The sequence below is a fragment of the Pleurodeles waltl genome, chromosome 11, assembly GCF_031143425.1.
Source record: "Pleurodeles waltl isolate 20211129_DDA chromosome 11, aPleWal1.hap1.20221129, whole genome shotgun sequence".
In the NCBI taxonomy this organism is placed as follows: Eukaryota; Metazoa; Chordata; class Amphibia; order Caudata; family Salamandridae; genus Pleurodeles; species Pleurodeles waltl.
Genome location: NC_090450.1, coordinates 27,507,242 through 27,523,076, shown reverse-complemented (window position 1 = coordinate 27,523,076; position 15,835 = coordinate 27,507,242). Strand labels below are relative to the sequence as shown.

Sequence of the window (15,835 nt, the reverse complement as noted above, 5' to 3'; positions counted from 1 at the left end):
TGTCTCAATATGTAAAAAAACACGCGGCAGTGAGAAGGGGACCACCTCATGACTTAAAAGCAGACACTTCTTGTGCATGAAACATGGGTCCTTGATATTTGTTACTAGTGAGGATAAGATATCTGAGAAACGCTGAAGGTCTGTGGCATCATTAGAGAAAAGATCTTCCCTTTTATGTGAGATACTTGTCCAATAGAAATGGCTGAAGAAGACAGGTTGGATGGAGGTCCTTGGCTTGACTGAGCTACTGAACTTGACTTTGGCATCTGCAATAAGTAGACCTTGACCACCTCACGGAGTATTATACATAATGCTCATGCATGCAATGAGTTTTTTTACACTGCCTTTTTGCACCACTGCGGTCCTACTGTGTTCAAAGGGGCCACAGATCCTGGAGGGGCCCTTTGTATAATATGGGGGCCACCAGTGCGAATCCAAGGTTCTGCGACCTTACTTGTAGGTGGTGTGTGGCTCCTTGCAAATGAGTGATTCCTTTGCCTTTGTGGCCGCACCATGTTACAGATGTGAGTGAAGAGGCAAAGAGGCCATACGAGGCACACTGACTGTGCTCCAAAAATGTAGGGCACCCTTGTGGGTGCCCCCTTCAGGAGAAGGTACAGATGTCCAAGGGAACCAGGCATCTGCCTGCCAGGAGGAGCAGTTACTCTGAGCATCTGGATACAGGGGTCTCTGCATCCCCTATGAAAGGGAGCCCAGGTCACCACCTCCAGTGCAAGGCAGACAGGTAACTTGAAACAGATGGTTCGTCTTTGACCAATGGGTTTGTGCCTGCACTGGGAACATCACATATGCTGTAATATGCACACTCTCCTGGTCTGCACCTGGTATACACACTTAAGGGGGCCCAGAAGCTCAAAGTGGGAGAGTGCACAGTATGTGTAATGCACCCCTCAAACTCCTTTCTACCAAGGCAGTAGAGTAACAAACCTTGAGGGGTCCCCCTGGCAAAGTACATGGAGGGCCCTCCACAAGGGCAAAAATTGCAAAACCACACAACAGACATTTCTACATTAAATGATGAATAGTAGACAGCCCTGAATATTTAATATGAAGAGAACTCAAACAGTCCAAAGTACATAATGATTTTATTGAGATGATTTATGTGATGAATGCAACAGCATATCCGCCACACACCCTTCCACAAAGATAGCCTTAGGGATTCATTCCAAGGGTCATGGTACCAAAGCCATTAAATACTGCTGATGTGGTATTACCTTCTGGAAATGTGGAATAACACAGTGATATTCCATGTTTTCCCTCATTCTGAGATGCAAAACTCTGACTATGCAGAGTCTCCATGCTTAAAGTGGAAAGACTATTCAAATGACATTTGAAATATTGAATCAGAATGAATGAAAACTTGCTCACAGATAAAATGGTTTATCAAGTGCCCCTGAATTTAGATATTAATACAAATAATATTCATAACATTGCAAGAGCACTAATAAGAAACCAGTGGGAGGAGAGAAACTACTATGACTTAAACATCTGTGCTCTAACTCCAGATATAAATCAGATGAGTGGTCACGTATAAACACTGGCCTAAACAGTGAACTTCTTTACTGCCTTGTGAAGTTTCTTGAGTAATCTTAGTATTCTGGAAGGTCTAGTTGACAAACAGTTTGCCGAATGCCCTGCAGACAGGTTTATAGGACTATGTTTAAAATGTCTACAAAAGGATTCTCCGGTGGAGGAAATTACCACCAAGTTACAGGATTTTATCTGGAAGATTCCCACCAAGAGGAATTACCATCACCACAAAACAGCATGACAGTGGTAACTTATTTTCTGGAGAAACGTATGTTGGAATTAACTCTTTTTTTGCTACAGAAAGTGAGAAGCAAGAGAAGGTGAGCGAGCAAGAGTGGAGGGGTCTTTCTCTGTGGGATGTGAGGTCTGTTAGAAACAAATGTTTCCTACCTCCAAATCGAGACAGAAGTAGGAACAGGAAGCCACCACATTGTGCCACCACCTATATTGGCTGCCACCGCACCAGCTCACAGTCAGGGTCATGACTCTGTGGCAAAGTGGCCTGGTGTGCCCTTCTTCAACCACTATACATTGATTGGTTCTCTTGAAATAGAAACACTTCCAGTTATTCTTATCAACATAGATTTTTAGGGTGTCTTCAACTATTAATGAGCAAAACGTCTTCTTGGAACACCACCACCTCCAGTCTGAATTATTTTCATCGTCACACAGCGTTTACAAAAGCTTACTTGGCTGATATGGACACAACAGCTCCCATCTTTGTAATTTGTGTGCTCGATGAAAAGGGACAGAACAGTCTACTTTGTTTACATATGTTTTGCTCATAGCTGACAAGTTGTCAAATTGTTTATGTATGACATTTCCATTGTTTCAGTATTTGTAATTGACATTCCACTGCCAAATGTGTGACACTTCAAGTGACACCTCATGAGTAAAACCAAGCAACAGAGTACATGTGAAGAAGTAACTATATAAATTACACTCTTTTGAGCAATGAGATGTTCTGCTGCATAACACCTGAAACATAGGGTCACTTAACTTTGGTGCAAAGTTTCGAATTGACGCTTGCGAGTAAGAGCTATGGCAAACTAGAACTTCTCATGGGTAACTACTTATAGATTCACTGAAGAGATGCAAACCCCTGGTGCCTTTTTATTTGAATCCTAGGAGCACACAAATTCACCTCAAACCAGTGGCTACGTTGCAAAAGAATAGGTGTTGTGGTCCAAAGTTTTGGTCAGAAGCCTGCGGTCATGCAACAACAGTGGGAGAAAGGGGAGAGGTGTAAATACAAGGCTGCTATGTCTTGGTTCCACTTCATGTCTACTTTTTCTAACACTAGATACACCCTGCCCCTACTACAAACTCTCCCAAGTTCTTTTTTATCTGTGATTTCCCTGTTTGTCACTGTTTTCTCTATCTCCTCTATTCCCTTTTGTATTTTATTCTCTCTTTTTCAGGATCAAAGTATTTGAGGAAAAATAAGTGACAGTCTCCAAAAATCAGTGCCGGTAAGTGACACCTGAAACCACCACCTCAAATTAAGCACTGCCTTAAGAAACAGATAACAAACATGGTTCTTCATGCGTATATGGAGGGGCGGCTTACAAGAGAAATAAGGTTGGAGAGGGTGAGTTCAAGGGCGACCTCCACAGTTTCATCCTTGTTTCTCACTGGACGAATTTCCTTGTCGTAACCTTTATCAACCATGAGGTAATGGATTAGGTTCTCCTCTTCACTCCGACCAGAAAGACCTGCAATATAAAACAACAGCTACACTGGTGGTGCTCTTGATGTGGTTGACAGGCACATATAAATAGCAAAAAGTAAGGCAAGGTTAAAAAAATAAAAGGTGTTTAATACTTTCCTGAAGGAAATCTCGGTAAAAAAACATAAAGCATAAGGAAAATATATCATTGCATTATTTACAATATGCAGATTAGGCAGTATGTACCAATAATACTTGATTTAATTTTGAGTTAGTCTTATTACACTGTGCAATAGCCATTGTGCAATGATACAGGAGTCAGAGTTTGCATAGCTTTGGTGCCGTTTGACGACCCTTCACAAAACGTTAAACCAAAAAAGTCCATCAACTTCATCTCCTTCATGGAAAGTTTTAGGATGATCCATTAATAGGGTGGCAAGAAAAAAGTGGGTCTCAGAAAACCTTTTTCCCCTATTCAAATTCCATATTGAAAATTGAACAGTGATACAGAGAAAATGGCTAAATATAAATACACCAAATTTGGCAGAACCCTAGATTTGCATCCAAGGAGTGTGCTTTTTGTAATTTGATGGAAATCTATTCAGTCATTTTAGAGAAATTAGTCCCTCATTACAAACTTGGTGGTCGGACGAGGCCGACCGCCAAGGTTGTACCGTCAGTCGGCCACCCATGCAGCCGGAAACCCGCTGGCCGCATTTAGACATCCCCGCTGGGTCGGCGGCCGGAAACAGAGTTTCCGCCCGCCCAGCGGGGATGTGGGCCGTAACATTGCCGTGGGTGCAGCAGCACCCGTTGTGCTTATCACTGTCTGCCAGGGAGATGGAGAAAATCACGACGGGGCTGTGCCTGGGGGCCCTGCGACCCCCCCTTCCCGCCAGCCTTTCCATGGTGGTCTCTACCGCCATGGACAGGCTGGCGGGAAGGGGAGTCAAAATCCCCAGGGCAGCGCTGCAAGCAGCGCTGCCCTGGTGGATTCAAACCGCCGGGACAACCATTGCGGAAAACCACAGGCCCCGGCGGTGTGAGTGCGGCGCTACCGCCGCGGTCAAAATATGGTGAATTGTACCGCCAGCCTGTTCTTTGACTGCCAGGGTTGTAATGAGGGCCTTAGTCTTTAAAAAATTAAGATTTCTGTTGGCGAGGGAACCACGCAGGAGTCCATCAGGAAAAAATGAATAAAAAAAATGGATTCTGATTAACTCGTCTTGTGAGACAACTGAGGGACCAATTGGCAGGACACAACAAGACTTGGGGACTCTGTCTATGAACTTTGAAAAATAAGTTAAAAAAGATATTAGGAGACAGGGTAGGGATACCATGACTTACTAGGCCTTGTGGAGAGCTCTAAGAGGGACCCTCCAGTGGCATAAAATTGAAAAATGTGTTTGGGTCATCATGGTTCCACTGGACTCCCACGAGAGGAAGCATAGCCCTTTTGTGGACCAGTGGAACTCCCACTTGACAAAAATAAAAAATAAAAAAGTAGGGTGGGAGTCTGTGGCTTGTTCAGTGCTCATGCTCTGTTGGCTGCCCATAGGGAGTTGGGCACTGAGCCTGTCAATGGGCAATGCACGGCTAAGAATTGGCCATAGACGCATAATAATAAGATATTACTGTAAGTTTAAAAAAACATAGAAATTCACAGAAAAAAAACAACGTTTAAAGTGGAGCTATACGTAAGTAAGGTGGAAACATTTTAACTTACATAATAAACCTTAGATATTCACTGAAAAAAGCAAAAACATTTTAAAACCAAAAAAGCATTGAAATTCGCCTGTTATGCATAATTGATATTAGTATTACTTGCTTCACTATGATGCACTGCTTATGATCTCACATATTACATTCCTGATGATGTCTGAATTATACTGCAAATTATACATATGTCGCTTACATATAAGTGACCAATTTCTGTGCTTTTGTTTAAACAGTAGTGTTTTTGCAGTGAATTTCTAAGAGTTGTTTTTTACGTAAGTTGACAGATAGATAGATAGATAGATAGATAGATAGATCGATCGTGGGTAATTGGGTAATACGAGCCTATATAGACATGATTCTTTCAAAATCATGGTGTGTTTTGATGTTTTTTAAGCAGTTCTGTCACTTGCTGTGATGATTGCTTTATGCTGTTATGGTTAGGGGTGTGCAAAGTTTGCTTAGTTTGAATCTGTGTAATTTCATCATTTTGTGCTACATTTTATTGTGAAATGCATCCTCTAGTCACTTTTTTGTGCAAGGATACATTTAAACAAGAGCAAAGCAAACAATATCTGCTTGGTTCTGTGCTTTCACTATACATTTTTACTTCAAATCAACACAAATTGTGCCATTGCAAGTATTTTTTACACTGAAGGCATGGTGCCATAATGGTGTAATTTAAGGAATTTCATGTGATAATGGTAATGCGAAATTCCTGAAATTACTTCAATTGCACTGCAGTCATTAAGATTTCGCCCAGGCCTAGTGATGGTGAAAATGTGCTACAGAGATACTGGGTGTCTCCATGTATGCTGTTTATTTTGCAGTGGTTTACTCCATTTGTCATTAAAAGACTTGTGACCATTAGGAGAGTTGTAAAATAATTGCAAAATGCCAGTGAACAATGTTTTTCTACATCATGTTTGCTGTACTGCGGTAATGAACTGTGCTTTAGCCATTGAACTATTGTAATAACTGTACATATGTGTGTTTATCAGTACAGTGCTCTAAATAACATATTTTACTGGGCCTACTTATTTTTGCAGCTGATACCTTTGACTATGTCACCAAGCCACCATAACTCTCCATACAACAACCATGACATGTGTATGCCCTAGCAGTTCACTCATCCATCTCACAGAGCAACACAGCCTTTGTGTACATACAAATAGCGAGCATTAAGTAACTCATGAAAATTATCCTTTTTAATAAAAACCTGATAAAGTCACAGTTAAAGTGATGCCCTGGCTCAATTTTAACATTTTGTGGAAGCTACAACAATCATAATTTGAACCACTCCTTGGACTGCTCATGTCCTCACACATAACACACCACAGGCAACCAACAGGCATCTCCTCTGTAACTCAGCAGATCCTGATGCCACCAAGTTCCACAAGAGAGAATCGTGATCATTCACAAGTGCAGTTCTATCACCCATGCCCATGCACCACGAGGGAGGACGCGTTAGGAGAGGACTGAAACGCTGCGGAAAGAGCTGTAATTGTGTTCTGCAAGCAGATGTTAGACAAGGCACAGGACGTAGCTCCGAGGGCAGACAGTCCAGTCTTTTATGTGGGGGAGTGATCTTTGACCAGGCCAACAGGTCACAGACCCTCATTATGAGTGTGGCGGTCTTAAGACCGCCACACACACGGTGGCGGTCGAACCACCGCCAAGGTGGCAGTCCGATCTCCACAGTATGACCGTTGCGAAAGCACAACGGTCGGACCGCCTGCACTGCCACTTTTAGGCCGGCCATCTAACTCCTGTGTCCGCCATCTTTTGTATGGCGGTTCCACCGCCATGCAAAGGCTGGCAGAGACGGGGCTGGGGGCCCTTTGGGGGCCCCTACAGTGCCCATGCACTTGACATGGGCAGTGCAGGGGCCCCCATGGACAGCCGGCGTCAATGTTGTGGTGAGTTTCGAGCTGGCCTAGCGGGAAACTCATAATAGGGCCAGCAGGCAGAAAACCGGAGTGGCGGTCTTCCGAACCAAAGAGTTTGGCGGGCAGCCTCTGCCCCCCCTAATTCCTAATGAGGCCCAAATTCTTTGCTCAGATGTTGCTATCTCTCAGGTCACACCTTCACATATTGGAATTGGCATGTTGTTTTCACCAGAGCACTAAGTGAATAGTGCGTGGAGGGAGAATTTAAAATGGCAGTGCATGGAGAGATACAGGAGGCAGCTAACACCGTCCTAGGGAACACAGTGACACTTTAGGGGGTTCATATACAGAGAAATATCCAAGTCTGGGTCCCCAGACCTGGATTACCACAAATACAAAATCACTCATAAGAACATTCAACATATAGTCACAGGGAGCGAGGCGGTGTAGATTTGACCTACTACACTGATTTACATGGGAGAGTCAGTAGGCAATCCACAGACGTAGGATCAGACAATGGGGTGGGTACCTCAGTTCTAGAATCAGCTGCCATCTACTGTTAGTAGCATTATACCCTGGGCATTGTGATGATAGTTAACAATGCTACATTTTCACTTTCGGTGATTTCTAGACCCTCAACATAGTCTAGCAATCTATTTGTCATATGCCATCATCACAGAAGGCAAAAATCAAAAGGATCGTAACATGGGTTTCCAGTACCTGAAAACATACTGGGTCTGCCATTAACAAGAGGGCTTCTACTGTGGATACACAGTCACCTTCAAGGGTGACACATTCTGTCTGTGGTGGGCAGGTGCCTGCCTGGTCCAGAACTCCTGCCTCTTGTATCTGTGACAGCACTGACAGCACCAGCAGGACAGAAGTGGCCTCACCTGTGCCAGTCGAGGAACCTATCTGATCAAAGCAGATAAATCCTGGCGCTTTGATCATCCCACTGTGGGTGGTACCCACCGACTACCCTTTACATTCCCTCTAATTCTCCAAACTCAAAACCTAGGGAGATCCCCTTAGTGATCTGCAATAGCACAGATGGCAGGGAGAAATGTATTAAAAAAAGCAGGAGAAGTAATTTTTAAGTTGTATAACCCTACTAGTGAAAAACTCCCTAAGTCATTTTTCACCACAGCAAGGCCCATCTCTCCCACAGGATAACATTGATATTAACTTATTACATCTTATAAGTGTAATTCACAATCTGGAAGAGTAAATGTTTCAAGTCTGGTGTCTCTGGAATCACAATTTCAAATCACACCTTATGTTGAAGTCGGATTTTATATTGCAATTTTGAAAATTCCACTTTCAGAAAGTTGGCATTTTCTTACTTTAGCCATTTGGGGCCTTCTGTCTGTCTCTTGTTTGGGGTTGGTGACAACTAGCATTTGTGTATTCCCCCTAGACAGAGACACACATTGGAACCTTATCTGTGACTTGAAAGGCCTCAGCGGGCCATTCTGGCAGGATGAGAGGGAGGAGCTGGCCACAGCCTCACTTACACCTGTATAGGCTGTGTCCTGTCCACACACAAATGGCTCCATAACCCCCTATAGTGAGCCTGGAACCAAGACAGGAAGAGGAAGAGCAGAACCTCTGTGCACCTGACTTTGAAGTCTCCTCCACTTCAAAGGCCCAACTAGGTATAAGTACTGGACCTCTGACACCACTAATGCAGTACACTTCTGGACCTGTGACTACTGTGCCAGGAAGAAGGACTGATGTGCTACTGAGGGATGGCCACTCTGCTGGACTGCTACTTTGCTGGACTTGCCTTGCTGAGCTGCCCTGCTGCCTGCAGTCACCCTGCCTGGGTGAGAAGGACTGGACCATCATCACTTGAACCCAGATTGACTCCAAGGGCTTGCTGGCTGGCCTTCTCATCAGAAATCTCAGGGACATAAAAGACTTCCAGACACCTTGCTCCTAGACCGTGACTCTGCCATCTGTGTGTCTGCCCTGCAAAGTGGTGCCACCCCAGTCCTGGGCCCTTGGAAGTGGGCTAAGATGTTTGGGCCAGCAGAACAGAAACATCCTCTGTTGCGGGAGCAAAATCAACCCATCTCTGCTGTTGCATGGAACAGAACTGGCACCTCGCCTTAGAAACTGCCACTGCAATTCTTTTCCCAGTGTAAGGTCCTTGCATTCCTGTCAATGACATCCTTAACAATGATGCCAAATCTTCGCATAGCAGCTTCTGTGCTAACTGGAACTGGTGCATCCCCTCAACTTCCCAATGTAACCTCAACACATTGCAAGCTCTGCAAGCTCCGACACATAGATGCTCAACGTCGACACACCAGAACCTAGCACCCTAACTCCACCACATCTCGGATTCAGCGCATCACCACTGTTAAGTGGAGAAAACTGACGGATCATCGCTACTTCCTGATTCAGAACCGACGCAGTGCTCCGCAACCAGGATTAAGGTAGTTTTGTACAATGGGTGCAACTGGGTGCCGATAGCAAGTCCACGCTCCACCGTGGTCGGCCTGAACTTCTGACTTTGTTCCGGTCCGGCGCAATCAGATATCTCTGATTGGCACTTATTGCATCTTGATGCTATTTTAAAAGTTTAATCTTTAAAAATTCATAACTCAAGTTCTGTTTATTGGATTTTTGCCATTTTGATCTTGTTTTATTTATTAAATCTCAATCTATTTCTTAAACTGGTGTGGATTCATTTTGTATGGTGTTTTTGCTGTGTTACTGTTTGAAGTGTTCCACAAATACTTTACATCCTGCCTCTAAGTTAACCCTGACTGATCTGTGTCAAGCTCCCAGAGGGTGAGCTAAGGTTGACTAAGGGTTTGCCTGACAGTATTGTGGTCGCTGTTTGACTAAAGTTTACACCTCAGTCAACAACCCAGCTTCCAACAGAATTTCTTATGTGATTATTTTGCAGAAATACCAACTTTCTGTGCCAGTGTATTCCTCCCCAGTCCATGCACCAGCGCCCACAACACTGCTCCTCAGTGCTATTTGTATACCCTGTGCATTTCCAATGCACTCAAACAGGCAGGAAACCATTGACCAATGTCATTCACCTCCACAAATCTAGGCATCACACCTTAGTGCAAGTTTAAAGTGTGTGGTTCCCCAGTAGACAGTTTAACTCTGCCTGCACCATCTTTATTGGACTGCACAAATCCCAATCTGACCTTTTATTCCTCTAAGGACAGTTCCTTTTCCTCCAGTGCCAGCTTCTTCAACAGGGCTTCTGGAACCAGTCGAGTCTGTGGCTCCCTCTCTCACTGCTTGTCACTGTATTCCATCTAATGGGTTGCCAGCTCTGAAAGGCTTAGGCTGTTGGAGTCCACATGACTCACAGCCCTGGAAGGTGCTCAAGAGGGTCCAATTTGACACAGGTTATCACATGCCATTCCTCTGATTATGTTTCTCAATCTCCTTACTCTTCACTGAACAAGTCTTTAGATGTTGGGCCTCCATCCACCGCCGAGGGCATGGTGGGAATCCTCCTTCTTGGATTCCCAGCTTAATTTCCTCTCTGCTTGCACATGATCCTCAGCTTTACTATGATAAGGCTCTCCATAGCAGAGAGATGCACCTCCATGGTCCCAAAATGTTAAGGGGCAAAAATTGGAATCAGACAAATTTGGAAAAAATTAGCCAATTAAAGACATTATGCCAATTACAAATCAGAAATACATTTTTGCTGTAAATTCAGTATAGGAATTTTTTATTTCATCCTTTAAAACTGCATGACATTGCTAAAAAAAAAGGTAAGAAAGTGAGTTATTAAAGGTGGTTGTTGGGGGTCCAGCACAAAGAATAAGACTACAGAACACAGTTTCAATAACTTACACCTGGGCTCAAGCACCAATACCTGTTACACAGAGCAGACAGGTTTAACTTAGGAAAATGTGTAAAGTATTTAGCAGAAACAAAAAAAGTTAGCAAGTAAAAAGCGTACATAATAAAAACCCAACATCCAATTTAGAAAACCAGAGAAAACAATTGAGCCAAAACAACAAAAATTCAATAGTGGAACTCCCAACTTTTCAGAGTTTCTACAGCAGCTCTTCTTGGTCACTTCTAAGGCTTCCAGTACTTTAAGGACAGCATTAAGGGTCCAAGAACCTCTCCAGCAGAGGCCACCAGAAGGGCCCAGTCCAGTTCCAGTTGCTACAGGTCTGCAGACATTTCCCTGTAGCCACATAGGTCAGCCAACTAACCTTTTACATCCACTTCTTTCTCCAGGGTACAAGTAGAAGTAGGTTCAGCCATTCAGGTGTTCACACAGGTCTCACCAGAAGGCCAGGCCTCTTCTGTTATTCCGTAGGACCTCTGAGTGTTCTCATGAGCTGTGGTTAAGTGCCAATTTACTAAAATTTGCTAGCTAGTGAGTGATGGTGGCTCCTGGATAATACCGAACCAATAAGGGACATGTTTCCAAGGACAAACCTTCCCACTTTTGCAGCACATCCGGTTTACCTTACTGCACACTCATGAAGCGCATTATTCTGATGAAAATATAAACTAGCAGAATGGTTCTGCCCCTGAAGGGAGTTTGTCTGACCACCAGGAGTGTGTGTAGGGAGGTCTCCTCAAATGGACCAAACTGGTTCTGCGATCAGCCCCCTTCTCCCTGGGTTGGTGCCCTACTGACTATAGAGGGCTGACAGACCAAAAGGCTTTCTAAGGTCTCCCTTTACAATTAACTATGAATAGCAAGACCTTACCCTGGTCCATTTTAAGTTAATAAAGTTTCTGAACCATCCCCAGCTGCAATTCCTGAGCTGTTATACGGTTTTACTTTGAAAACATGTATACCCATGTATCTGCTCAGGGAGCATACCTTCTTAAAGTGAACCACTGGGAGGGCCACCTACCAGCAGGCTAATGCTAACAAGCCTACTGGGGGCTCAGGCAGACAAAGAGCCTCAATACGACCCTTTGCGGTGGCAGTCGCACCGCCGCCAATGTGGCGGTCAAGCAGCCTGGACCGCCAGCACCTCCAGATCACGACTTTTTGTCGGTCTGGCAGTGCTGGCAGTCCTAATCCGCCTCGCCTGGGCTGTGCTGCATGCAGCGCCACCCTGGGGATTATGAGTCCGTTCTCCGCCCGCGGTTATATGGTGGAAGCACCGCCATGTAAGTACTCGAGGAAACGGGGTGCAGGGTTCCCCGGGGGGGCCCTGCCCTTGCACTTGGCATGGGCAGCGCAGGGGCCCCCATGGCCTGCCCTTTCACGATATTCACTGTCTGCTTTGTGGACAGTGAAGATCACGACGGGTGCTAGTGCACCCTATGTACTAATGTTGTAGGGTGTTTCCCTCTAGGCCAGCGGGAAACTCTTAATGGGGCCTGCAGGAAGGCGGCCACGCTGGCGGCCACCTGACCGTCTGGACTTCGGTAGACGCCTTTGCTGTCTGACGAAGTCATTATGACACCCAAAGTCTAAATTTTCAAAAGTTACTTTTCCTAAATGTTTATTAAAAATCCAACTTCACCATTGAACTGGATTTTTAATACACATTAAAATACTGTTTAGATTATTCTAGTAGCTTGTCCCAAACTAGGATAGACGGGTTATGATTTTATTCTGAACTCTAGTAATGTAAATTCTTACATGTGTCACTTAAATACTAAGCACCCTACGGTGTGGGCTAAAGAGCCACTTAGGAGGTGACACATTTAATATTCAAAAACTCACCTTTTTAAAGAACACTAAACCTTAATGCAGCACACACCACAAACCAGCTTCCCCTCTTATCGCACAATAACTATTTATTTGCCTTTGGACATGTACCGTGTCCTGCTGCCTTTTGGAAGCATGCACACCATATAAATACTAGGGCTGAGAGAAGTTTTAGATACACCAGATTATTTGGAATCATTTTGGTAATTCAGCATTACTCATGTGAAGCAAAATCACCGAAATATGTGATTATGGCTGCTGGAGTAATTTGAGACAAGAATCCTACCTCCGAAGGAACAACAGATTTATAGAGCACAAGCAAGCTACTGAATGACGCTGTTCGTGTCCTTTTGCATGTAGTGCTGCTCTTGTCTCAACCGAAAGATGCATCCTTTGGTCCATTTTGGACACACAGGTGCATTCTGTGCTAAGAAAACAGTTCTAAATGCTGGATTACATCCTCGACTAGTTACGAGTAATTTTGTGCTAATTACGTGTAAATTAAGGTAGAGGAAATTCCACAAGTTACACCTAGCCCTAGCAAATACCACATATATACATCCGTACATACAAGTGACCAGAACTGCATTCATGGGTTGGTCCTTTCAGCACAATGATATGAGGACCTTGATGATGCAACTACAGATTCACAAACCCCACACACACCATGCGCACAAATGTACACTGCAATCATACACTCCCTCCTTCTTTCACACAAGCAGGAGTTGGCAATGGCCTCTGGCTTAATAAAGATTCCTATTTATAGTAAGTGCTGCTGGCCTCTCAGCCTTCCATTCCTCTGGTTAAAGGGATGTTCATATCCCTGAGAAAACTGGAGAGCTCTACTTCTTGGGCATAGCATCTTAGGCTCGCCTAACCACTGAGGGGGCTACAGGGCCGGGGTAGAGTCATTTGCATATCAGGGGCCTGTAGGGCTCGGTTAGAGTCATTTGGATATCAGGGCCCTATAGGGCTGGGGTAGAGTCATTTGGATGTCAGGGGCCAATAGGGCCAGGGAGCGCCATGTGCATGTCAGGGACCTACATTGTCGGGGTAGCGCCATTTGCATGTCATGGCCCTATAGGGCTGGGGTACAGTATTTGTGCATGTCAGGGGCCTATAGGGCTGGGATAAAGTCATTTGCATGTCAGTGGCCTATAGGGCTGGGGTAGTCATTTGCATGTCAGGGGCCTGTAGGGGTAGGGTAGAGTCGTTTGCATGTCAGAGGCCCATGTGGCTGGGATAAAGTAATTTGCATGTCAGGGGCCTGTAGGGCTGGGGTCGTCGTTTGGATGTCAGGGGCCTATAGGGCTGGGGTAGAGTCATTTGGATGTCACGTCCCTATAGGGCTGGGGTAGTCATTTGGATGTCAGGGCCCTTCAGGGATGGGATAGAGTATTTTTGCATGTCAGGGGCCTATGGGGCCGGGATAAAGTCATTTGCATGCCAGAGGCCTATAGATTCTGGAGAAGAGCTATATGCATGTCAGGGGCCTATAGGGCTGGGATGTTTGCATGTCAGGGGAAGCGTGCTCACAAGCCTCCTTGGAGCGTCGGAGGATTCCTGCACTGGGTCAACTTTATAAAAACAATATATTTCGTTCCTTTGCGGAGGCTCACTTTTGTATTTCATCAGTACTTGAAACTTCTGTGTGTTAAAATAGACACGATATATCAGAATGGGACCTATTTCCTTAATCGAAGCATGAACTCGTGCAAATAAGAAAGGTTTGTTAAAAAAAAGAGTATACCTTGTTTATGTAGAAATTAGGAAATAATTCAGTGCACCAGAGAACAGATAGTCGGAGAAGCTTCTGGGGAGATAGTTGTTTTGGGTGAGTTGGGGGTGGTATTAGTGCGTCACGCTTTAGTTAGTAATTGTAATCTTAAAACTCAACACTTGACCATGATTCAAGAGCTGTGGGCCTGTCACTTTTACACACTGGACACTGAGGGCTAAAAGCCTCCCAGGTGTTTTCCATGCGTGAATAAAGAAACGGATCTTTTCCACGTCTTCACTACCCGGTGCCAAATAAACATATTTAGAATCATATTTTTAAAATATTTTTCGCATGGTCTTTTTGATCTAAAAAAATTAAAGAAGGTGGCCGGGGCGGCCATTTGTACTGAACCTCATCTCATAGTTTACACGTGTTAATATTTTGCCACTTGATACAGCTAGATTTATAGTTTGGGCCTCGAAAGGTGAAAGTGGCTTCTGAGAGATTCTACCTGTGATGTGCCGGAGATGTGCTCCAAATTGTCAGCTAGATACCTCAAAAAATGTGAAAAAGTCTCCCCTGCATCAAACATTATACGCAAATATAAGTGAATAATAACAAGGGCCAAGATAGTCTGAGGATCACGACCCTTGAGATCCCTTCAGCATCTGACTCGGGTGCAGCGCTTAATTTGAGCCGGTGGTTTGCGGTGGAGGCATCGGCACTTTTTTTGAGGGCCGACACTTATTTTTCTGCCTCAAGCATTTAGTGCGAGGAAAAAGCATATATGGGAAAGGAGAGAAAAACGAAAAAGCGTCACAAAGGGAGAAAGCTGCAGGAGTGAGCTGAAGGGGCGGGGAGTGGCCGTAAATGGATCAAGGAGGCCGGAGATGGTTTCAGGATTACGCTGCCTCTCTATTCTGTGCTCGCACATTTAATTGCAGCAGCCGCGAGTTTCAGGGAGACTTTGGGCACCGGCACGTTTTATTTACAAATGAAGCCCTCCTCGGGTGTCACAAAAGTGCCTATGTGGGCGGGAATCGGAGCCCAGAGTTCAAAGGTCAGGGTGTTCCTTTCCTCCCACCAGAAGGCACAGACACCTCCTCACCTGGCATGATGCTGGCCGAGAGAAAGGCCAGGAGGAGAGGGGCCCCCCACATGTTGGCTGGTTCCTGGCGGTTCTGGTACCGACGAGCCCCGGTGCTTGGAGAAAGATCCGCACTTTTACCGATTCATTTCCCAGCCTCTGACCCAGATGGGATCACGAGAGTCGCTGAACTGGGAGGATGCATCCAGAGGGGCACATCCGACGAATAAAAATAGAAACGTCCCGCTCCTGGCAAAGGAATTCATTGGGGGGATTAAGATCGTGTTCGGCCATCCCGCCAGCTCGTTCCTTGTCAGCCCACAAGAATGTGCCCTTCTAGTAAGTGCCACCCAACAGGAGAGAAGTACCGCGAGCCCTGGGTACACAAGATAAATATCGAAATAGGGGTGTCAGGTCCCACTGTGAAAACAGACCCCATCTGAACATTGGCTGTGGGGTTAAGTCAACATAAACTTTGCAAATTCAGGGCCAGACTCACAAAGGTGAACTTACGCTTTTATGTTACTTC

General features: G+C 45.0%; 1 protein-coding gene across 1 annotated transcript in view; it reads right to left on the bottom strand.

Moving 5' to 3' along the window:
• The window catches only part of LOC138265284 (acetylcholine receptor subunit delta-like), a 71,505-nt gene extending 55,981 nt beyond the window's left edge, over nt 1-15,524 (bottom strand). The window contains exons 1-2 of the mRNA XM_069212883.1: nt 15,328-15,524; nt 3,121-3,266 (exon numbers count right to left, since the gene is read on the bottom strand). Coding sequence (XP_069068984.1) covers nt 3,121-3,266; nt 15,328-15,379 — 198 coding nt within the window. The 5' untranslated portion in view covers nt 15,380-15,524. The remainder of the gene's footprint in view (nt 1-3,120; nt 3,267-15,327) is intronic.
• Between the last annotated feature and the right edge of the window lie 311 nt (nt 15,525-15,835).